Below are 25,134 nucleotides of genomic sequence, written 5' to 3'. Positions count from 1 at the left end.
AGTGCCAACCTATCTCGCCGTGCGATTTGCTGATCTTGTGTTGCTGCAAATGCGTTGTGTTTAGTTCTCATTTTCCCCTATCAGCTTACGCTTTTGTCGTATATGCGCAAGTGTGACTTCAGGGAGAAGTGTGGCGTGTGTGGCTAGCTTGGGTTCACTCCAGCAATGAGAACTGGAGGAAAGTTTGTGGCGCTTGCTCAATCCAGTGGCGAGTCGGTCGGCAACCTTTTTCCTTGGTGGAGGAAAAAGGCCGTGGCAAGCCACAGGAAAAACTGTCGGAAAGCGGCCTGTCCGACGAGGAAAAATCCACGAAGCGTGTGACCAGCGCAAAGCCGTCGCAGCAAGGAGGCCTTCAGCCCCACGCCTCGTGCAGATTCGCCAGCCGCGGGAGCCGCCACGGCCACACGAGCCGCCGCCGCGCAGCGGGCGCGACGCACGCCGCCGCGCCTCCAGCTCGGGAGCCGGCCGGTCGGCCGGGTGGGTGGGTGGGTGTGCTGCGGCCGTACAAGCTAAGACATCTTAGCCTGAATTTGCATGTCCCGGCATAGCATACAGCTCACAGAATGAAACCATATGTACTCTAGCTTTTGATGAAACCAAGCCACCAACTAGAACAATGATGATACACTTTGCATGTTCTCATGTTGATGGCATGATGACTATAGGATTAGCTAGGTGGTTCACGCACGGAAGCAGCACTTGGCCATCCAATGCCGGAGCCTGAAACGGAAACACAGCCCTCCTGCCAATCTGCTACTCTGTTCTAAACATTGAGAGCAGTTGTAATGGGTGCAATCAACAGTAGTTGTACTTGTGATTGTGCCTCCACTTGATCCTTCTGCTTGCATCATAAAAATGATGTTACGTTCTGCAGATGTAACTGAACTTTTTGTTTAGGGATAAACAAGATGATATACTAATATATGATCATGGCGTGCAAACTAGTTCCACAAGCCTTATTTTCCAGATGGTAGGAGGCTCCCTTGACCCTTGTAATCTCCTGCCAACTCAAACCTTTTTCAAATTCTAAAAGTTTTCTGTGTTAGTGGATCCGCAACCCAAGTGCCTGATCATTGGAGTCGAGTTCAGTGAGCTTTGGCCAAACCCAACCACTAGTACCTCAAATGAGATGCAGTTTTTCTGACTGGTGTACACCAAATTCTGACCAGATCAGTCGACAGATTTGACCTAACCTAACTGCTCACGAGGATCTCTCCTATTCTATTTCAATTGCCATCATCTGTCAACCTGTCAAGTACAAACTTCAAGCCAAAGCTGTTCGGCTGTCAAGACTGCTGAACAATCTGGTTATGTGAGTACGACCCATCATTCAATGGGGAGTTGCAAAGTTTGTTTGGCTTGCACTTGGCTCAACTTCTATCCACCCCAAACATAAAACATTCTAGTGGTCACCTTCAGTTGGCGTGTTGGTGGGTAGAAGGATTTGAAAACTGAGTTTTCAGACCAACTCTGAAGCAATTTGCATGTCATACGTAGGAGGTGAGGTGTAGTGCCTGACAAAGTTCAGTTGAAGTGACTACCAAGCATCAAACGACTTATGATGAGTGCGACGGCCAAAAAATTTCTGGCTTTGTTATAGGAGCAGCTCAGCAGCTGTGCGTGTGTGCAGTAGGAGCAAAGCATCAGCTCACTCGATGCAACTCGACAGCAACAGCAGACAGCTTGGATGCTGCTTTCTGGTTCCCAAACGTTCATAACCGAAAGCCCAGTACTTGTTGAGCGTGAGCTGTAATTGGGCCTTGTGGGATTGAGAGAGAAAAATGAACATTGTTGGTATTGGTTCTGTTCTGCACCAAAGAAAGAAGAAAGAAATCCCATTAACCAATGAGAATGTCCTGTAAGAGTTACATGTATGGCCTTTGTGTAGAAACCACTACGGCGATTCAATGAAGTAATTTATACAGACTGTTAATCAGTCAGAACTCACAACTTCCTTTTTACAATTACATTCCACCCTCTAACAACATAATTTTAACTCCGCATGTACTACTTCAAAAGCAAAAGGTAAACTCAAATTTAACTACAGGTAACTGCTAGTAACTATTCATCCCTTCTTTGTTTTATCCTTTTTTTTTTGCTACACAAAGAATGGTGAGGCATATGTACCGAACAGGATGACGAGCAGAGCCACTTCTCCCCCAACTTAGGCAAGAAATCTAAGACTCCACCGGGGGCAAAAACACTTGACAGAACAACTACAACACCAAAAGAAAGAAACTGGACTCAATTTTACATGTTCCGCTTTCGCACACCGCACAAATCATGCACCTCTGAGCTGCCAAAGTTTGCAAAGTCAGAACGTTGTAAGTGATTCGACTGGTGATTCTTGGAACCTGACACAACATCACTGGGTTTGTCGGTAATGGAGTGTGGGTTAACGGGTGGGGGAGCTGAATGCACTGGGCAGCAATGCTGGACATTGATCCTGTGTGTGATGGTCTCAGTCGAGGCGCTGCCAGTGACATTAACCAAAAGAACAGCCCCCATGCCTCTGGTGGCTTCGCACCATGAGTTTTGCTGTACTCCATCGACAAATTCTTCCTTTGTGAAGAATTCTTCATGATGCACAGAAACTTCCATTGTTTCTCCTGGTTCAATGAGACCGACTGATGGTTGAACCTATTTAACATTACAGGGTCAGATAAGAATTTATTGTTATGCATAAAAGTCAGGTAAAGTGCAATAAGATAGTAGAACAGTAGAAACAGAAAAAGGGAAAATTCTTTCTATAAATATAAAATACTGTATTTGCATAGTTGTTTGGTTCAATGGTATATCTTTGCAAAAAAAATTATTCAAATAAAATGGTACTAACTTAGAGCATCTCGATAACTGTTTTGGTACAAGTTGATATGATTTGTCTTTGATCAGATTTTGCTTCACTTAGGAAGAGAAAAGTCATGAATAGTTCCCAAGAGAGCATCAGTTAGCAAAATATGCCTCATATAAGTGGAAAGCATGTTCCATTGTTCTACAACAAATTTTGTGTTTCTAGAATACTACATCCCCTATAACTAAGAATGGCCTTCAGAATGGAATGACTAATGGGCACAATAACTTCCTACAAGCAAAAGAACGATCATCAATCTAGGTGGAAATACAACACATTTAATAGAGGTGGCACACTGTTCTTCTGGAAGAACTATGAACCTAACTTTTGTATTTTTTTTCCTAATGAATACAGGAAAAGTGTCACAGGTACCCTGCAGGCTAAATGTTGTGTGAACCTAACTTTATAATTTAAGATATGCTTCGACTACCAGGGTTCCTATTAAAATGCCATGCAGCTGAAGCTATGGTATATGATGTCTAGAGTAGCAATTGTGGTATGACACAAGGAGGTTTGTAGGACCAAACAAAATAAAAAGTAGGAAAAAACATCAATGTACATACAGAGAAAATAGATCAGTTCTACCTCGAGCCAAAATGGAAAGCCAAAGGAAGCCCTTGGAGGAAGCTCAGATTTAGTTCCATCCTGCTTTGTGATTGATTGGCCTTCGCACAGGATTTCAAAAGCAGCCTTACTTGTTTCACAATTGTTACTTATTCGAAGGATAACATCTTCTTGATTTTCCAATATAATGTTGTTTGTGCTGACGATAGTGTCTGGAATAATATGTGACTCGTGGAGCAAAGAGCGCACTTTTTCATTAGATTCGATTATTTTTCCAAACTCTTGTCTTCTTGTCAGCTCATCTACTCTTGCAATATCAACGCTAAATGTACACCTCACTGGCTTATGATCACTATCTGTGACATCCATGCAAGCTTCGTACCTATCAAAGGAGCAAAAACAACATATCAAGTTTGGAGGAATATACTACAGAAGGATCACATAAGCCCTGTAACTCTCTCTCTACCTCAAAACAAAATTAAAAAAACGAATACAAAGGCCAGGTTCTGCAAAATCTTACGCTGTAACTGCAGCAACAACAGGACAGTCTAATGAGCATTCAGCTATTGATACAGGACGGCTATCTCGATACAGTATCCTATCACACCAAGCAGGTATTCTCTTCTTCTCGCTCGAATCATACCCTACATGGAGTTGGTGGAATAAGTTCAACTCAGAAGTATTCTAGAGAAAAATTCAACTCTGAAGTAGCTGTATGAATCAACTGGGACAAAAGAAGAAAACATTTGGGACTTCCCATGTAACAAGAATGGAACTTTCTAACTAGCAAGTACTTAAAGCATCAAAGAGAATACCTGAGAGACCCGGTTGGTTTCTTTGGAATTTGTAAGTTGGAGGAAATCTGATTGGACCTTCACGCATTCCTTGAAACACATTTCCTGCCCTCATTTCTGCTCGAAGTTGATCCCTTTCTCTAAGCCAGTCAAAGCTCCTCTGAGAGACCATATCCCTTGCTTCATCGTAGGTGATGCCATCAAGTCGGTAGTTTAAATCACCAAGAAACACAACCATATCAGCTTCTGCCAGCTCAGGTATATCTTCATCAGCTTGATTTCCATTGGCCTGCCATTATTAAAATATGCATACATAAATACACTTAATTTCCACAAGAACACCTAGTCGGTTCTGTAACAGTTTGATGATCACATACACTCACTGCTTTATGCAACTGGACAGATGTAGCAGAAGCTGTAGTATAACAATAAAGAAAACGTGTTATAAATGTCATGTGTAGTAAAGTAATAAACCACAGTAATTTTAAGAGGAAATTTGACAAGAAAATACCTGTAGATCCATGTGGTTTGTTAAAAGACATTGTCCGATAGATGTGGTTGAAGTCATCATTACGGCGGCTAACATTTCCTTGATGTGCAGCAAAATGATTGCTCACGAAGCATATCCTGCGATCATGGACTCTTATTCTTAATCCCACACCACCCTGCAAGAAGCATCACCTGTTATTTATACAATGCCAAATTCAGACGAAATTTGGAGTCAGATGTGGAAATGAATAAGCAACTACTGGTTTCCAATATATCATTAACTTGTCGGGAGAGTTTTCTGCTGATTGCTGAGATTTCAACCTTCAAAATCTAAGCATCAGTTGAATTCTTTCGTCCTAACACATGCAGAAAGATTGCTCTCCATTGTACGAGTACAGAAGGAGCACAATTTTATTCTTTAGCTGAAACATATTCCATCACTCAAATAAATACTTGTAGACAGTTACTGCTTTCCCTTTTCTGGCAGAACCATTTGTTATTTGATGTTACACAGAAGGAAGAGCTACAGGTTGGCGAGTGCTAATAGACACATGAAAAAAAAGGTAACTGGTACCTTCAAAGACAAAAAAAGTGAAGATGCCTCGACAATCACTTACCTTGTTGCCAATAGCATGTCCAAAGCCACATGGCACTGCAGCAGCATCAACATCACCAACATGTGGCTTAAGGTCATTCCTAGCCCTTCAGATAGTCATACATAAAATCCATAAAGATCAGATAACAACAGTATGAAAGTACAAATATACAATAATCATGTGAACAGAAATTTACTATGCCTTATTAAGAAATGATTCCATGAATAGTAAGTACCATGCAGCAATAAGTAATCCAGCCAGCTGCCTCGACCCGACTCGGTGGAAGGATATCCCCTCATCAAGTGTCTTGCCAATATTGTCTATCCACCACTGCCCATTGGCACTGCCCTCAAGCCCTACCTAAGGCCATAAGCAAGATATTTTTGAATCAAATATTCACCTTAGAGAATTTATACCCAAAAGAGCAATAAACATACTACACTAAACGGTAGTAGTTGGTAATGTTCACATTTCTAAATTGGACTGAAAGCAGCAGGAAAAAGATCAACATATAGTAAATAATAATGCATAGGGAAATTGTACAATCCCAACTTCCCAAGTGCATAGTAATAGACAAGTCTATGAACTAGAGTTTGGTGATGAAACCTCATGCTTTGGAAAGTACAATATTCCTTCCTATTGGCAACATTAGAAACATAAACTCTAGATAAACACTTAAGAGAAGAATGCAAAATAACACGGTAAAAACGGTAGGGTGTTATTGGATTGTGGTACAAACAATCCATTTCATAATATGGCGTAGACAAAAGAAATACTTAAGTGAATTAATGGTATTAGGTGGAATGTATTAACCAAATAGTGCCTCTATTTTTAAAGAGGCCATATATTTTTTAACAAGGAAAGAGGAAGTACCCTGCCTTGGAATATGAAACAGATGGAGTACAGCAATTTAAAATTCTTAAACACAGAACTTTTTTTCAGTTTTTACTTGCAACCTTTGCCTACCTGAATAAAATATTCCTGCTTGATTGAACTGAAATGCATAACAAGAAATGAGATGACCAAGTTGAGGTAAAGTAATCTTACACTTTCTTTGGCGGCAGCCATGGCAAGAACTCCAGCACCCATCTCGACCTCTTGCAAGCCAACAACCACTAACCCAACATCAGACAACGCACTACCCAACCATGACCTAAGTGATTCAAAAGAAGCTTTCTCCTGTGCCACATTCCAAGTTCCAACCAGTATTTTAATGTTCTCTAGCCTTGTATATGACAGCTCCCTGTTAGCCAATTCAGTCCGTAGAATGTCATCAAGAGGGCTTGGGGAAGTTAGAGGCCATCCTCGAACACCACCATGATGTGCTAGAGTAAAGATGAAAGAACCACCAATTGCCATCTTTATGACTGGGCAACTATGTCCGGTCCATCCTGCCAGAAGGTTACCTTCAACATCCATGACTTGAATAGTGCCACTGGCATAACCCACCCACACCCTTTCTCCAAGTGCCTTTATGCATTGAACTGAAGAACTATGATAATGAAATTCTTGCAGTTTATTCCCACTTCCATCCCACACAATGATAGATCCATTTGTGCAACCTGACCAAATTGTCCCGTCCATTGCTTGGGTTACTGCTTCTGTTTGCCGGTTATCTTCCACAAATGTCCCTTTTGTTGCAACTCTGCGCACAGCATCGGCTGCCCCCATCAAGGCATTCCTAGATTTCTGGAAAAATGTGAAAGAACCTTGTGGTTTCTCCTTCTTTGTGGCTTTTACTTTAATCTCTTCCTCTATGAACTGTTCTGGCATCACATGGGCCTCTAGCCGAGCTAGGTCGACTTGACCATCGATGCCAAATACTTTTAACAGCTCCCTAGTCCTAGCATCCCTGTAAAAGCATAAGAAAATAACTATGGGCAAATGAACTTGAGACAACTGTTTAAATATATCTATACTTATCAAAGCATACCAAAGAGCAAATGTCATGCTTGTTATACTCCAAACTTTCGCTCGGCAATGATCCACAAGCATGTGTTTCACATCAGCAGCAGGCAACGAGCACACGTTACTGACTGTAGCGTGGTTCCTAAGGTCAATATAAGATTTTTCCACCAGCAAGGAAGCCATATGTTTTTCTTCTGATGTCAGAGAGAGAGATTTAGCAATGGCTCCCCAAGGCCATGCCTTTATGATACCTCCTTCGGATCCTGACCATATTTCACCTGTTTCAAAGAGATTAGTGAAACAACTAATTTGGATAACTTTCAGCCCCTCTTAATCTCCATCCATATTAAGCAGCAGAGATGAATAAATATCAAACAGAAAACATCTAGTGATTCAGCCATTGATGGATAGTGATTGAATGCTAAAGGAAAGCATCCAAACAGAACTGAGAAGATAAGCTTTACTGTCAATTAACTGTCATTTTTAAAAAGAAAAGGTTCGTTGCAGGTAGGCTCCAGAGTCCAGAGTAAATAGTTTTTGGTCAAGAATCATATAGATCATGGAACACATCACAGAATATCTTAGCAACAAAAAGGACTTATTTGGCTTGTGCAAATTAGTTGTCTACGATATGAGAATTCAAGATTTCACAGGCTAATTCATTTGAGTAGGCTGTCAAAATCTTAGCAACAAAAAGACACCACAAAGGTTACTAGTACCTACCAAAACTGCTCCAGCTAGTAAGAGGTGCCAAATGTGCTAAATCCATGCATATTCACCTACAAAAGACAAGGGAATGGCAGCATTCGAGAATAACTTCTAGCACTAGTATTCTATATGTAGATGTCCCCAACTCATACAAAGCAACAAAGCTTGGCCATAAAGTATTCGGCAACTATATCTAAGGTTTTAACGGTGGAAACATGTGACAGTCTAAATTGGGTTCAAAATCCTCATTAGCAACCTGGTCAATAACAATTGACTAGCAAGTCCCAGAACGTCTTCGCTACCCTACCACCATTCACTCACGTGAAATCAGCTAGTAAAATCGAGCATTTCCAATTACCGGCACACCTTTTGTTACTGAAAAAGTGGCACTGACTAATTGCTAGAAGCAGTCAATAAAAAGCAAAATCAAACGAGATGATCAAGCAAGAAAAGCTTCTCACCATACGACGTGACGACAATGGCGAGCACCGGCGTGCGGCCGTACGCCTGCCACGCGAGGGCCTCCTTGAACAAGTGCGCATTGCCGCCGCCGACCCCAGCGGCCGTGGCGAGGTCCATGCGCCACGCCCTGATCCTGCCGTCCTTGTGCCCCGTCCACACCAGCCGGTTCGCGCCGTCCACCGCGGCGCAGAGCGCGGGCGGCGTCGGCACGGACTCCCTGAACGGCGCGCTCTCCTCGTCGCCGCGGCACCGCGCCGCGCCGCCCGGCCACCCGCCGAACACCTCGTCGAGGCCCCACACCCGGACCCCGGACTCGGCGCCCGCCCACAGCTGCCGCCGCCGCGGGTCGCACGCCAGCGTCCGCAGGAACGCGCCCACCTGCGTCTCCCGTAGCGGGTGGGGCCGCACCTCGAGCGGCGGCGGGCGGTCCGGGTGCATCGCCGCGCGGAGCGGCACGCGGAAGATGCCCTCGCCCCCGCCGGCGCCGACGAATTCCGGCAGCGCCCTGCCGCCGCCGCCGCCGTACTCTGACAAGCCCCGCTCCAGCACCGCCGACGCCGAGCCGCCGCCGACGCCGGGCCAGGCGCAGAAGGAGGCCGCGGGGGCGTGCGCCGGCTCGCCGTGGCGCTGGGGGAACGTCGCGCAGCGCGCGGGGTCGTGGCGCTGCGCCGAGGCGGGGGAGGCGACGGGTTCGTCACCGAAGCTGTGTACGAGCGGCGCGGCGTAGGGAGCGTACGCGGGGGCGGACGCGGGAGCGGGCACGGGCTCCGAGGCGCGCGGAAGCGACTGGCCGTACGATCCGACGCCCTTCCGCCGCGCCGCCGCGTCGTCGTCCGGTTCCATGCCGGCGCGCTGCTGCGGAGGAGATTGGAGCTAGAATTCGGGTAGGGATTTGGGAGTGAGGCGGAGACGGCGAGGGGGGCAGGAGTGGGAGGCGAGCGCCGGAGATGGAGGCGATGGCCAGATGTGGGGGGAGTCGGAACGGAGGCCACCCGTTGCGGGCCGGGAGCGGAAGGGGAAGCAGGGGCGGGGCCGTGCAGCGTGCAGGGGAGGGAACTGTGAGAGCGTGGACGGAGGCATGGGTTTATATGGGTGGATGCCTCGTGGACCGGGACCACGGCCAAATGGCAAGGGTCCCCGCCCGCCCGGCGCGGCCGTAGCGGTGTCAAGGTTTTGAGCACGCAATCCATGCCCTGTTTTCACCGTGATGGTGGAAGGCGTGTAACGCGAGATGGAGCCATGGAGGAGTTGGCAATTGTTACTTTGTTTGCCGGAAAGCTGCTCTTCTTTGAATCAGTTTGAGGTGTGAAATGTCACTTTGTGTTCTGAATATAACTTCAAAAAATCCATTCCATATGGCCGTATGTAATTCACATTCAAACATCCCAACTGATATAGAAGTATTGTGATATTACTATTTTTTTAATTGCACTGGGTGCCTTTCTTTCTTTCTTTCTGAGGTAGGAGACGAGAAATGTTTAAATCATCCCCGATGGCGTGAAACTTGATGAACGCTACAGTTATGATACAAGAACAACGTGAAACTGTTATAGCTGCTACAGCTCTGTGACGAACCAACCAAGTAACACCTAATTTTTATGGAAGCCTCTCACATGCGGCTAGCGTAAAGTCTGACGAGCAAGTAAACACTCCTTTAAGTCTCACTCTTCTAGTATAGAAGTTGAGAGACCATTATTATTGTCTAGTATCTAATATCAATATGATTAAAGTTTCATGTAAATAAGATTTTATAAGAGTACTATCAGGCTGGATAGTTCACATGACAATATCGATACGATATTCACACGGCAATAGCATGCGTACTTTAATAGTGCAAACTATGTCAAATCCTACAACTACTTTTGTCATCACCTGTGTTATGCAACTCTAATGATGGGATATCGATAACCCATTACACTAAGAGATAACGCAATGACATACACATAGAACAAGAATTCGATGGCCAATATCACTTTCGTTCTCTCCTCCAAATCTCGCCAAACCTAACCGCGCCGAGCTCTCTTATCCCTACCCTTTACAAGCACCTAGCAATGCCTAGCAATCTGCCCGGTCCATATCACGGTTCTAGACCATGTCCACCGAAATCCCATAGCAGCGAGACCGGGCACGCCCGGCGCCCCCACTTGTGTTGTGTGGTTTCCACATCGGCAACGCCGGCGATTTCACCTTTCCGCCTCCCGGCCTCTCGCTTTCGGTTGCCCACGAATCCGGCTAAACGAACCGGATCCTGACAGTTGGCCATCATCGCCTCCCTTGTTGTTCTCCCGGGGCGGGGCTCTGAATAATCCGAAAAACCAGGTTGCTGTCAGGTCAGCCTCGTCGGCTAAAATGGAAACTATGCAGGTGCCGACCGTCATTAAGGAGATGACGGAGCCACGACTTCTGGCCCTCGGCGTGACCCTCAGCGTCGGTCATTGGCTGCCTGACCTCCCTCCACGGTCGAGCAGGGGCGGCGGGTTTCGCCGGAAAGGGACGCCGCTTTCATCGTACGTACAAGGGGGCGGAGCACCACTGCAGCGGCAATGCCGGTGGCGCTGGCGTCCTTGCCATCATAGGCGTGCGGCGAGTGGGCGGCGGCGGCCGGATCGTTTGCCTCGAGCGCACTCGCGTCGGCTTTGGAGGGCCAACCACTGGTGGCTGTCAGCCGGCCATCGATGAGTGCGAGTGAAAAAAGTCTTTGGGAAGATCGTGGAGCTGTGGACCTGGGGGCGGGCGCTTTTGATCTATCTTTTCCGATCTGGCGGTGACGTTGGATTGGCATAAGGATGCTGCTGCACACTCCACACTGCCACAGCACAGATGGCCTGTCGACAGGCCGAGGGCCATGCAAATTATTGGGAGATGATTTCTATGTGCACATACAGTACAGTGCTCGCTTCAGATCAATCATGCAGGAAATGTTATCTTAGGGAATAATTGCTCCCTCCCCAACCGTTCGAACGATACACAATTCTCTTATTTGTTTGTGCATATTCAGAAAACTAAAGCCTGCCCGTACACACAGTCACACACAAAATGGGCGAGGACATGACAGTACCGACGAGTCCACGTGAGGAGGCACAATCTTTTTCAGCTGGAAGCAACCTTCTGCCCCTACGATCCTACCTGCGTGCCCAAAAGAAAGGAAAAAGGACGAGCTAGGCCCGCCGAGCTGTGCGGCTAGTCGGCTACCAACCACTAGAACTCGACCACACGCGCCACCAGCCTTCACTCACACTCGACCTACTGTTAAAAACAAACAAAGACAAAAAAAAAAAAAGGAGATGAAGCTTCGCTACTACTCCAGGAAGAACCAGTTGTATGTGATGTAGGCCGAAAGCCGGGGTGCCAGCGTCGCAACCCCTAGCCGTATCCTAGTCGCCGGCCCGGTCCGTGTAGCCGCGACTAGACCCCGCACGTCGCAGCACAGGGGAACGGAACGGAGGAGAGCTTTCCACCGCGCGCGGTGTGGCCGCGCAGGTCAACCCGAGCACGCCGGGAGCCGCGCGGACGTGTCGCCGCGACGCGCGCGCCCCGCGGGCGGGGCGCGGACGCAGGCAACGGCATACGGCAGCGCAGCCGCGTCGCTGTCTGTGTCTGGCTCGCGTAGCCGAGGAAACGGCCGGCGTGGGAGCGGGAGTACGGGACGGGACGGGACAGGAGAGATGACGGGCCGGGATGGCATGGCCGGGTAGGTGGAGCGGCCCCCAACTACCAGCGCCACCTGGCTCCGCGCGGGCCAATCGCCCTCGCCGCCCCGCGCCGGTGGGGTCCGGCTCGTCGTGGGCATGGGCAACGGCGTAACGGCTCGGCGCTTCCATGTCTCTGTCCCGCAGGGTCAGCGGATCCGACGGGGGGGTGGTGATCTCAGCGAGGAGGAGCCGAGGGGAGGCCGGAGCCGACGTGCCGCGCGGCGGGTGGTGCTCCGCGCCTCCACGCGTGCCGCCGCCGGCTTTGTTTTTATCAAGCGCGCCTCGCCCCGGCCTGCCCCCGTCCGTGACGTATGCGGGTGCAGAAAGCCAGAAACTAACCCTGCTACCACAAATGCGACGGGCGTTGACACTTGACCGTGGAGACCTGATGATGCGTCCAGGCCACGTGTGACAAATTTACGTGCTACAGGAGCTCGAGGGAGAGGCAGCACGAGTTGACCGGATCATCGGTGTATCAGAGCTGACGCGGAAGGAGGAGATGATTACGTGCACTCAACCAACGCGATCCTGATTAGCACCCGCAAATAGCATCCGCGGAGTCAAATACACACGGCCAAGATTCGGTCGTGGGGTGCGAACAACCCGCAACAAGAAAGATCAGATCCAGAGAGACGGTGCAATCCTGCTGCGTATCGATCATGACGTTCAACGTCAAACGAGATTACAATACAATCCCTGAGGACTAATTGCTCGAAACACTCACGAATACCTCGTAACCACATCATTGTTGAGTTAACTCGGCGAGCGTGTTGACTTAACTCATGAGCAACTGAATTTTAGCATCTCTTTACATGTTGGAACTCAAATTGTTCTATCCTTGACATATACTCCCTTGCATCAGCAATCCATGAAGCTAAACTTGATCGATCCCTTTCACCCAACATCAAGCTTCTTATACATATGCTGTTATCTTGATTCCAGGATAATTGGACCTTGGCACCATTGCACAGCCAGCCTTAAACCTTCACAAGAAGCTGCAAATTCAGCCTCTTCTACGGATTGACAGTCAAAAAAACAAAAGCCAGGTTGAAATCACAACATCCCCATTGTGGTTCCTTACCACACCTGTACTTGCATACCTGGTGGTATCTATAAAACTTGCATCCGCATTTAATTTTAGCCATCCTTGCTCAAGTGAATTCCAAATAAGTACTGACCGTGATGCTCTTGCAATCTCATTTATTGCTATCTCTTTAGCCCTCGGTTCACCGATGACCCGCTTACCCTCTACATCTTCCAAGAACACATAGAATGTTGGATTGACATATTATTCAACATTGATTCAATTATTCTCACTGAACCTGCAATAGAGAAATATGTGTCTCCATGTGTGAGATTATTACGTACCGACCAATTTCTGCAGAGAGACAATATTAAAGCAGGCTTAGCATTTTACGACGCATTGTTAAGTGTGAGCAAAAACCACTACGGTATGGTGTACTGCAGATTTCTGTCAGCAGAGCTTTGGCACGCGTGCATCCTGCTACTGCATATGCTGCATCTTCAGGCTCAAGTCCGCAGATTCATTACAAGAAATGTGTTCATCTATGACGAAAATTTTATGACACATTTGTTCTCGTCATAGATCTATAACGTTTCTAGCTGAAAACGTCATAAAATTTCATATCCGAGCAAATTTAGTGACAAAATTACGGAACATCATAAAAGTTATCATTATAGCCAAAAAGAAATCGTCATTTGCTGTTGCATGGTGGTTTTGTGACGATATAAGGTCCGCGAAAACATCATTAAGAACCCACGTAACAGAGGGGTAGCTGAAAAATGTTCAAAACTCCTCATTAAGAACCCACGCACCATGCATGATTGATTAATGAAGGCCGGCGACGTGACCACTGCAACTAAACAAAGCTTCTTCTAACTACTAACCACCAATGCAAATATGCAATGGAAGTGCTAGCTAGCCGTCAAGCTTCAGGGTGCCGATTCCAAATATCCAATATGAGAATGACTGGATGAGTGGTGGCGCTGCTTGCTCACACCATTCAACCAACAAGCGGATTTGTGATGTTCCTTGCGTCTTTAATTGGAGCGGATTTGATTGGCAGGGATGGTGCTTTGTGCTCATCCGCGGCAGTATTTGCGTTCGTGATGTCACTCTTCTTGTCCTACAGTACATTTGCGACCACATGACATGAGGGTGCAGTTTTTTTTATTAGGTGTAACCATTTTATGTAGAAATTCCTTGAAGCACACTGATAAACTATTTTTTACTTTTTTTTTTGGAAAGAAACGGGAAGGAAGGATGATTGAGAAATTATTTGCGTAGTGCAAGTGGTGGTACATACACAAGCAAGAGAGAACGTTGTTCAACCACACAGGCTGCGGCCCAGCGTCTCTATCAGTGAGCAGGCGGCCCAAGAAAATCTGGTAAAGTCACAGAAGGTCCCCGGCCTGCTACGTCATGTTGGCCTGCTACGATTCCAGTTCATCTCATGTTCTCAGCAGACAGACAGACTAGAGACTCAGAGTTTGCAACTTTGCAAGCAGGCTTTAACTTTGCTCTGCAAACAAACACAATATAGCATACAAACAAATTCATTGAGAAAACAGACATGGAAGTATACGAAGATTATGGAGTTCCACTTTGGCAGTTGGCACAAAGAGAATTAGACGCAACAAAGCCTTCATCAGTTATCGAATTGTTAACTGGATATAGTAAAAACTTCTTACGATAGAACCGGTACTAGAGGAGGGTCCACTAGTACCTGTTGTTCCGGTTGAGATAATCAGTAAAAAAATTAAAAAGAGAGAGAGAACCCTCCCTCGGCCCCGCCCTCACCCCCGCCGCCCCTCCCCGCCGGCCCCGACCTTTTCACAAGTGCGATAAAGAGATCGAGGGGATCGAAGTGATCGTCGCCTCGCATCCTTTTCACAAGTGAGTAGACACGCGAACCAAACTTTCTCTTTGATGTCATTATCATTGATGCGTCACACGGGAAGACGACCGAGGTTCGTGTCGACTTCGTGTAACACGTACTCTATGCTTCAATCCGTGGCATGAATCCATCAAATGATGATCCCACTCCAGCCTGCTGGTCGCTGCGACGTTCAACAAACTGACCCCATTCAATGGCTCATAACTCGATCAGACTTGTAGAAGTCCTTCTCGGTTGATTAGGTGCGGAGGGGCAGCGGCTTGACCAGAGGCTTTGCCTTTGGCTGTGGCTAGGCATGCGGGCGTGGACTGGCGAGCAGGGTCTTTGCTGCTGCCGCGTGGTTGTGCCGGCTAGCCGGCCGTGGAAATGACCGGCGGCCTCGGTGGCTCGGTCCCGTGACGCCACAAGGCCACGCGCGGCCAGGAGTGTCACGGCGTGCCGCCGGTCATGGCGTGGTGGTGCCGTGTGCAGTGTAAGTAGCCGGCAGCGAAGGCTGGGGCTGAGAGAGGGGGAAAGAGAGGCGGCGGTGCTTACGGCAGGGTGAGGAAGGAATGGTCGACGTGTTGAAGGCGGTGGCGAGCTTGCGGTTCTCCTCAGCACGGACGACGGCGGCTTGTTGTCCTCCTCAGCTTCGGCCTCCTCCCCACGATGCGTCAACGGCGTGCGGTACCTGCTTCGCTGACGGTGGCTTCTCCTCCCTCCCTTCCCTTCTTCCCTTCTTCTCTTCTTCTCTTCTCCTGTTCCCCTCTATTCCTTTCGGCTGGTGGTGGCGGTGAAGGGGGGAAGCCCCAAAGGTTGTGGATGGCGAGGGAGGCTGCTGGCTGGGGCTATTTATAGCCCGCGGCCGGGGGCTAGGGCAACGGTGCGGGGCACGGGCTAGCGCAGTCGTCCATCCTCGGCGTTCGCGCCCGAGGATGGTGTGGCGGCCATCCAACGGCTCGGAGGCTAGGGTTTAGGGGTTGCGAAGGCGCGAGCCGGCGGGAGCGGCAGGGGCAAGTCGGGGAATTCCTCGCTTTGGAAGGGTTGCGGGGAGGTGTGCGTGGGCGCTCCTCATGTTGTCGCGGAGCAGGAAGGGCACACGGGTGCGGTACTAGCGAGGCAGCGGCGGCGGAGGAAGAGAAGAGGGTCGGCGGGAGATAGGGGATAAAGCTGATGGGTGGGTCCCACCTATCAGCGGGAGAGAAGAGAAGGGTGAGGTGGTGTGGCGGTTTGGCGGGTCAGCCGGGCTAGCTAGCAAGCCGGTGCGGAAGAGGTAGAGGGATAGGTTAGCGGGCTAGGCCGGTGGGGTCGCGGGCTGCCCTTGGCTAGTTAAGTTAGTTTAGGTTTTTGTTTTATATTTAGTTTGAATTTTGGGTTAGTTAAGTTAGTTTAGATTTTTGTTTTATATTCACAATGAGATTTGAAAGCCAAATAAAATTCAAAAAGAACCAAAACAAACTAGCACACAAGTTTGAAATTGATTTGAGATTTAGTTATTAAAGAGTTTTCATATGAGAATAGCATTTGACTTCCAATTTTTTAAATGAGCACACAATTCAAACAAAAAGTTTTAAATTTTTAAAATTTCACTCAATTTAATATTTGTAAGTTTTAAAGGAATATTACAATACGTGTCGCATTCGCATTCATATGTGGATTGCAATGGACGGGCGCGACGCGTTGAAATGGGTTTTTTAACGAGAATTATCTTCACATGTTTACGAGACGATCGATCATTTCCTCTCCTTGGCAATTGTGTGCGATAGTACCAACAATATATCGTTCCTTCTTCCACAGTTAAATGAACAAAGCAACGATCTCTTCCCCTTCTTTATCTGAACCCAAAAGGGCCTTTCAAATTCTAGATTGGCATGGTCCGTCCCACACTCGCAGTGTTCAGTCCGGCGGGCTATCATATACAGAGGTGTCCAATTTTAATGGTGCACAATTTCACTTGCTCTACAAATAATCAAGGGATATGGATACCTCATAGGTCCCTACCAATCAAAATACTGACTGGATCTGACAAGTGGGTCCACCCGATCAGGGCATACGGACTAAGGACACGAAGTTAATTGGAGTGCACGTCAAGGCAACTAGACCGTTCAAATCTACCAGGATACCGTGGGACGCGTATTGTAATCCGACTTAAATTACCTTCTAATACGGAGTAGAATTCAAATCGACTTGTAACTTTTGGTTGTCAGACTATATAAGGCAGCCAAGGTGCCCCCGGCAACGAACAATAGATCATCAGATCAATCTTGAGCAATCTTTGGAGGTCTGAATCTGTCTAAAAACCTAACCCGTGTCCGCTTCGTGTTCTCGTGATCACTTTCGAGTTCTTGGTGTCGTAATCGCTCTCACCTACAAATCAACCACTTGGGTAACTACAAGTGGACTGCCGTGCTCATAACTCCGATAGCAAGTTACCTGTTCGTGTCAAGATGTCAGACTCTGCAGGTTTCCTCGAGTTCAAACTTGACTACTCAGGATGCAAGAACCTCGCTATCGGCGAGGCTGTCTACTCCAAGAACATCTCCGCCGGAGGGCACGTCTGGAGGATCAGATGCTACCCGCGTGGATCCGTGAAACAGGACAATGGAGAGTACTTATCCATTTACCTTGAGCTCATGAGCGAATCAAGAAACGTCAAAGCTATCTTCGATGTCTTCGCGATGGAAAGAGACGGCGCGCCATCGTCGTCCCACGCAAGGAGGTGCGTGAAGGTTTATCCACCCGAGGGCTACAGGGCGTGTGGATTTTTGCAGTTCGTGAAGCGAAGCGATCTTGAGTCGCTCTATGTTGCCAATGGCTGGGCGAGGATTATGTGCGTGGTCATAGTCGTGCGAGATGATGACCCCCTGGACGTCCCGCCCTCTGACATCGGGAGCCATCTCGGCCACCTGCTCGATTGCCCGGAGACCTCCGACGTTTCATTCGTCGTCAACGGCGAGGCATTCCCATCTCACCGGGCGGTGCTCGCCGCCCGCTCCCCGGTCTTCAAAGCACAGCTCTTCGGCTCCATGAAGGAAGCTGCAATGTCATCCATCACCCTGCATGACATCGCGCCCGCGACGTTCAAGGTCATGCTTCGGTTCATGTACACGGATTCGTTGGCAGGAGAAGATGATGAGCTCGGGGACTCTGCAACAGAGAACGAGAAGTTCCAGGATCTGCTCGCTGCGGCTGATCGCTATGCGTTGGACCGCCTGAAGCTTCTGTGTGCCAGCAAGCTGTGGGATAGCGTGTCGGTGGATACGGTTGCTGCTACTCTCGCCTGTGCCGAGACATACTACTGCCCGGAGCTGAAAACGAAGTGCATGGGCTTCTTTGCAGAGGAGAAGAACTTCAAGAAAGCTGTGTTAACTGATGGTTTTGTTCAGCTGGTGCAAAAGTTCCCGTCCATTGTTGCTGAGCTGAGAGAGGTGGTTAATGGGGAATAGAGGCATGCATGCGGGCACACTTGCCAACCTATGCATACTTCAGGCGTTTGAAGCACAACTATTTTGAGACGCGAATTCTATCTGTATCTGTTAAATTCCTCGTATTTATGGACTTCAATTGTGTCGTCCTATTGTGCGAACTTTTTACTATCCATTTAACAATTCGATAAATGAAGTCGTTGTTGCATCTGATTTTCTTTGTGCCACTAGCACGGTGCAAGACTTCTTCATATACTTCTTTGTTTATATGCGATTCTCTGTTTATACAAGCGTGAAGTCTGCTTGCAAACTTGCAGTCTCACTCAGCCTGAGGACAGAAAATAGAAACTTGAATCGTATAGCAGGCCGGGACCTTCTCCGTCCTCGGCCTTTCAGAGGCTGGCTGCGCGCCCTTCGTCGCCCTTCGTGGTGGCCCATGAAAGTGAGGCCGCTGAGCGGGCGACCCACCGCGGCCTGTTTTTCTTGCGGCACCGAGCCCCGCTAAGGCCAAGCTGGGTTCCGTGCACCGTACCAACCAAGGAGCGCGATTTATGCTAAGTTTGGTAGGCAAGTTTGGTTGTTAAATTTATCTCAAAGAGTTTGTAACTCTTCGATGAATAAAGAGTCATGTCCCGTAAAAAAAACTAACCACACGGAAAGCTGGTCCCAAGCACTGTGGGTTTGTGACCGTCGTGAACACCTCGATTCAGCTGATAAACGCGCTGGGGATTACAACTTTTGTTTTCCCTACAAGTGAGAGCGGTGCAGCTGACGGAAGCATGTAGCATCGGTTTGGACACCGAAATCTTTTCCCTGTTACCGGGCCGTGATGGCGTGGCCGGGTAGGTGGAGCGGCCCCACACCAACGCCAGCCACCTGGCTCGCTCGGCACGGGCCCATCGCCACCCGCCCGCGCCGGTAGCTAGGGCCCGTCGTCGAGGCGCTTGGCCCGTCTGCGCTGTCGGAATTTTTTTTAATTTTTTCTTTTATAATTTTGCATAAATATATAGCTGATTAAAAAATTGTAGAAATAGATCGCTACCGCCAAACGGAGAAGCAGGCTACCGCCAGTAACTTCCCTCCTCTGGAAAGTACACTTTAAAAAACTTATAACTAATTCATATTAAAACTTATAACTAATTCATATTAATTCGGATTGAGATAAACTTTATATGAAAATTGTAGATCTCGACGAGATCTATAACTTTGTAGTTGAGCTATAATTTTTATATAAAACTTATCTCTATCCAAATTCATATGAATTAGTTATGATTTTTTGAGTGTGTGCTGCCTATTTTCGGATCTAAAATTTGAATTTTAGATCTGAAACTTATATCGATTATTTGAGCATCAAGATGACATCAAATGAAAAAGTTTTGAACTACAAAGTCGTACGTTTCGTCGAGATCTACAATTTTCATATAAAATTTATCTCCATCTAAATTCATACAAATTAGTTATGATTTTTTGAAAGTGGAAATTACCGCTGATTCAACTGGCGGTAGTTTGCTTCCGCTATTAGATGCGGCGGTACAAATCTTTGGATCGATTATTTATTTCTACGAAATCATAAAATAAAAATAAAAAAATTCCTGTCGCATCGCCGGTGGATTACGGGCGTGTGCTTCTCTCAGGTCAGCAAATCCGATGCAAATCCGATGCGGGTGGCCGCATCTAACCGGCAGGAGGCCGCCGGAGCCGACGCCCCCGCGCGCGGTGGTTGGTGCGCCCTGACGCACGCGATGTGCTGGAAACTAACCGTGCCCTAAACGCCACGGCGTTGACTTGCCCATGTGCATCCAGGCAGGCCACGTGTGACATCCCAATTGGCACAGCCGACGTGAGAGTTCTCCTGTATCATCACAAGTTGGTCTCCTGGCTGCTTACCCGAATAAAGCTAGCCAGGCAGCACAAGTTGACCAAATCATCACCGTATCACCACGTTGGGCTCCTGGCTCCTTACCCGAATAAGAAACCCGCCATGATTGACTAGTGAAGGTCGGCGACGTGCAATCGGAGAAGACAACGCAACTGCCCTCATTTTTTTTATTGCCTCGGCCGGGAACATCTTCGCTGGAGGACACGTCTGGAGGATAACTAACTGGCATATATGGTACCTAGTTGCTTCAAAAGATTTTTTTGTCAACGTGGAATTCAGACCTTGCGTATAGAAAAAATATTGCAAGGATAATGTGGCTTCACTAAGAAAATTCCGAAGATGAACGTCCATCCATAATAATCGGTCAACAATAAGTTGGTGGCACCATTTATATCACAGTATTCAGAGCTGCTTGACTTTATTGTAATGGTCGTTATTTCATAAATACACAAAGAAGAATAACAAAATATATTAGTACTATTCTAGTGTTAAAAAAAAGCCACGATGTTCACCAAGAGGGAGAGAGAGCCTATAAATACGGCATTAAAAGTATAAAAGAATATACAACACTGATTTTTTATAATGATCCAATGGTACAAAATGCCAAAGCCAAAGCTATCTTTGATGTTTTTGTGATGATGGGAATAGATGATGCGCTATATTCGCCCCACCTCACACGGTAAAGAGTATAGCAAAGGCAGAGCTAGTACCATGTTGCTTCAAAATGTTTTTCCTCAACGTGGAGTTAAGGTGTAGAAAAAAAAGATTGGAAGGATAATGTTGGCTTCACTAGGAAAATACCCAGAATAAACGTCAATCCATAATAATCTGTCAACAACGTGATGATGCCATCATATATATTGCAGTATGCAGATCAACTTGACTTATTTACAATACAGTTACTTCCTAAATACACACAGAAGAAGAATAAAAATCTGGTATCCACCATGTAGTGTTAGAAGAAGCCACCATGTTCGCCAAGAGAACCTTAAATTACCATATTAATAAAAAATTATAAAAGAATATACATATATTTTTTAATAATGATCCAATGGTACAAAATATCAAAAGCCAAAGCTATCTTAATTTGATGTCTTCGTGATGATGGGAATAGATGGCGCACCTTATTCGCCCACCTCACATGGAAAAGAGTATAAGAAAGCCAGAACTAGTACCATGTTGCTTCAAAATATTTTCTCAGCGTGGAGTACATGTATGGAAAAAAGATTGGAAGGATAATGTGGCTTCACTAGGAAAAGGCTGAAAATAAACGTCCATCCACAATAGTCCGTCAACAAATGAGTTGATATGATGCCATCATATATATTGCAATATGCAGAGCAACTTGATATGGTTATATGATTATTCTGACATGTACTTTCGGAATATGCGCTATCGATAGCATTGTGAGGCATTGGGAAGAGATTTTGCAAATTGCATCTAGCTACCACCAGGTTCATAGATGGGGAGGATACAAGAGCATTTGGCAGTATAAGAGAATATACATAATTTTTTTTAATAATGATCCAATGGTACAGAAATACTGCTCTTGTCATCCCCCTCTGTGTATAGTAGGAACTATGCCCGGTGTAGCAAGTACCTGGGGAGGAACACAGAAACCGGCTGCTGATGGAGGTACGGTTGGTATGCTACGTCGTTGATCTGATCAGCGAAAAGGACAGAATAGTTATATCGTTGATGGGACGCTCCGAGAAATTAAAAGGGATGATCATTAGTCCGCGATGAGATTCGGCTACTCGAAGTCACGAACAGTAATGTTGAACCAGGTTAGCTGCTCTACCTCTTCTTTTGTTTTGCTCCATGCCTCCTGACCTTTTTAATCGCATGCATGGTTTCAATTCCTTGTACCATTCTCGGTGGGAGTTTCATTCTCATTAAGGGGGTATTTGGATACTAGGTGCTAAACTTTAACAGTGTCACATCGGATGTTCGGATGCTAATTAGGAGGACTAAACATGACCTAATTATAAAACTAATTGCAGAACCTTGTGCTAATTCGCAAGACGAATCTATTAAGCCTAATTAATCTATCATTAGCAAATAGTTACTGTAGCACCACATTGTCAAATCATGGACTAATTAGGCTTAATAGATTCATCTCGCGAATTAGACTCCATCTGTGCAATTAGTTTTGTAATTAGCCTATGTTTAATACTCCTAATTAGCATCCAAACATCCGATGTGACATGTGTTAAACTTTAGTGGGGGTGTATTCAAATACCCCCTAAATAAAGTGACACGCCAACGTTTTTATGATGTGGCAAAGAATTAATGAAGAAAGAGGTGAAATGAGTTTCATCACCATGAAACTTTGCATACACTGTTCCAAGATATATATGCATGTATCTTGCATGTAGCCTTGGAAACAATAAGAAAACAAAATTTTATATTATGTGGAGCTATTCCAACTGTGAATTAAATGACATCTTGCTTATGTGGCATTTTTGGAAACACAAATATGAAATGTCCATTGAGAATGATCTTAGATGACACCGGTAGAAATATTTTAGTTTGTGCTCTGCTCCCACACCCCGTTACCACGCGTGAAACTCCAATCACGTTAGCTAGCAACGTGCCATCGAAAGTCGTTCCCGTCGACGTTACGTACATGATCCATATTGCAACGTGAATCAATGAGAAATAGACTCGCTGCCCCTTCCAGATTAGCTATTATTTTATGCAGAGCTCATGTTTGGACAAGTAATAGACAATGTACATTTTCAACAAGCCAACAAGGTACACGTTACTTCACAGAGGCAAATTATTCCAACCCACGAAATTAAATAATAAATGTGAAAACAATAATACATGTAGTAGCACACACACGAAATTACAGAGAGACGAAATTCCTTGGCACGTATCGATCATCCACAAGCACTGCACACTGCACGTTGCAACGAGACGAGAAGGCCTCGATCTCCATCCACCAAATGCATGGTGCTCTACCATTTTTTAGCAGGAAGAGGAGGGATGCTCTGCTCGTTCCGGAAGAAATCGAAAGGATCCACCTTGCTCTTCACGGCTGCCAACCTCTTGAAATTACCTTTGAAATACTTCTCTCCCCAAACCCTAGCCTTCGCGTAGCTGGTGACACCACCGTCCAACTCGTTCGTCCCTAGGTCCAGGTCCCTGTAGTTCACGTACACAGCTCTAGGGTTCTTGGACACGTACGGCGTCAGATCCTCGTACACTCCCCTGACCCAGCTCATCCTCTTCTCCAGCGCCGCCGTCCCGTTCTCGAACCAGAACGAGAAGAACTGGAGCTGGTAGAGGTAGTTTCGGTGCGGGAACGGCGTCGCCGACGGCGAGATGCTGCCCATGACGCCGCCGTAGGGGTCGAGCATGACCAGCGCCGCCTCGGGCTTCTCGAGCCACTTCGACCACAAGCTCTCCCACGCCTGCCTTGGCATGGGTTCCTGCACGTGGTCGGACTTGACCTTGAGGAAGTAGTCTGCGTTGCTCCTGTTCAGGAGCACCTCGTTTGGGATGTTGGCCGTGTTGAAGAAGAAGAAGACGGTGGACTTGACCCAGCTCATCTCCTGGCAGTCCCGTTCCGCCATTCCTAGGTCAGGGAAGTGAGCTCGCATGGTGTCGACGAGGCGGTCGCACCGGCCGAGGAACAGGGCGACGAAGGCCGCTTGCTGGTTCTGCACGAGCACGCGGAGGTAGAGATCCCTGGGAAGGGCCGGCGCGATCGCCTGCCATTTGGTTATGAGATCGACGGCGGACTGGTTCCGTGACCGGCGGATGCTGAACACGGTGACGGTCTCCGGCACGGCCACCAGCCGCACCTTCCACGACAGGACGACGCCGAAGCTCTCGCCGCCACCGCCGCGGATGGCCCAGAAGAGGTCCTTCCCCATGGTGCTCCTGTTCAGCAGCCTCCCCTCGGCGTCTACCACGACGGCGTCGAGGACGTTGTCGGCGGAGAGGCCGTACTTGCGCGACAGGGCGCCGAACCCGCCGCCGCTCAGGTGGCCGCCGACGCCGACGGTGGGGCAGTTGCCCGCGGGGAACCCGAACGTTTGGTTGGCGGCGGCGGCGGCGTAGTAGAGCTCGCCGAGCGTGGCGCCGGACCCGACCCAGGCCTCGGCTCTCGACGCGTCGATGTGGATGGCGCGGAGCTCGCCGAGGTCGAGCACAGCGAAGCGCTCGTGGGGGTCGACGGAGGCGTAGGAGAGGCCCTCGTAGTCGTGGCCGCCGCTGCGCGTGCGGATGCGAACGCTATGCCGGCGGCCACAGACCACGGTGGTCTGTACATGAGCAGGCTCGGTGGCCGCAACGATCACGAACGGCCTCGTCGTGCCCGGCAAGACGTAGCGGAGGTTGCGGACGGAGGACATCAGGAGTTCAGAGTAGGAGTTGGTTGCTGGGGTCTTGATGAGGGAAGGCGGAATGGCCGCGGAGAGGCAGCCGAGGAATGCATCGACATCGCTGGAAGCTGAAGAGGATGCTGTTTTGCTGGAGAGGATGAAAAGGGTTACGAGAAGAAGGTGCAAGATCATTGGTGTTCTTGCCATGATTGATGCGTCAGTGGCAACTGTGTGTGGAGGGCTTGGAGCGCTAGAGATGTATATATAGACAGTTTGCGTTGAACTTCATCTGTGGCTCTCTTCATTTCAGAATATAAAACATTTTTTTCTTTTTTATACTCTCCGTCGAGCACATGCCATTCTAGTTTTTTCTAAGTCAAATCATCTTAAATTTGACCATATTTATATAAAAAATATCAAGTTTTACATATCAATTAAATATAACTAGATTTACCATGAAATATATTTTTATAGTGTGGCTATTTGATATAATAATTTTGTATACTCTTCTACATATAAGTTAGTCAAACTTAAG

The 25,134-nt window shown here is 47.5% G+C and overlaps 3 protein-coding genes across 5 annotated transcripts; 1 reads left to right on the top strand and 2 right to left on the bottom strand.

Annotated features, from left to right (window-relative positions):
- Positions 1 to 1,822: 1,822 nt before the first annotated feature.
- Positions 1,823 to 9,426, bottom strand: LOC117860623 (type II inositol polyphosphate 5-phosphatase 15). Of its 3 annotated transcripts, none has more exons than XM_034743970.2 (11): positions 8,372 to 9,426; positions 7,228 to 7,480; positions 6,342 to 7,146; positions 5,530 to 5,654; positions 5,316 to 5,400; positions 4,721 to 4,874; positions 4,587 to 4,624; positions 4,231 to 4,498; positions 3,936 to 4,059; positions 3,437 to 3,797; positions 1,823 to 2,640 (listed from the first exon to the last, which is right to left on the bottom strand). In XM_034743970.2, the coding sequence occupies exons 1-11, from the start codon at positions 9,213 to 9,215 to the stop codon at positions 2,251 to 2,253; spliced, it is 3,447 nt and encodes a 1,148-aa protein (XP_034599861.1). In that variant the 5' UTR covers positions 9,216 to 9,426; the 3' UTR covers positions 1,823 to 2,250. The 3 variants fall into 3 exon arrangements, with proteins under 3 accessions (XP_034599861.1, XP_034599862.1, XP_072150754.1); XM_034743971.2 differs by having other exon boundaries at positions 4,593 to 4,624; XM_072294653.1 differs by lacking the exon at positions 8,372 to 9,426 and adding an exon at positions 7,926 to 8,325.
- An 8,039-nt stretch (positions 9,427 to 17,465) lies between these two features.
- On the top strand, positions 17,466 to 18,495 carry LOC117861959 (BTB/POZ and MATH domain-containing protein 2). The gene has a single exon (XM_034745468.2). It carries the CDS (start codon positions 17,595 to 17,597, stop codon positions 18,405 to 18,407), a length of 813 nt encoding a protein of 270 aa, XP_034601359.2. The 5' UTR covers positions 17,466 to 17,594; the 3' UTR covers positions 18,408 to 18,495.
- Positions 18,496 to 22,977: 4,482 nt separating this feature from the next.
- Positions 22,978 to 24,852, bottom strand: LOC117859933 (berberine bridge enzyme-like Cyn d 4). The gene has a single exon (XM_034743128.2). The coding sequence runs from the start codon at positions 24,804 to 24,806 to the stop codon at positions 23,229 to 23,231; it is 1,578 nt and encodes a 525-aa protein (XP_034599019.1). The 5' UTR covers positions 24,807 to 24,852; the 3' UTR covers positions 22,978 to 23,228.
- Positions 24,853 to 25,134: the final 282 nt, after the last annotated feature.

This window comes from Setaria viridis, chromosome 6 (genome assembly GCF_005286985.2).
Source record: "Setaria viridis chromosome 6, Setaria_viridis_v4.0, whole genome shotgun sequence".
Classification (NCBI taxonomy): domain Eukaryota; kingdom Viridiplantae; phylum Streptophyta; class Magnoliopsida; order Poales; family Poaceae; genus Setaria; species Setaria viridis.
The sequence above is the reverse complement of the archived record's forward strand: the minus strand, read 5'-3'. Positions and strand labels throughout refer to the sequence as shown.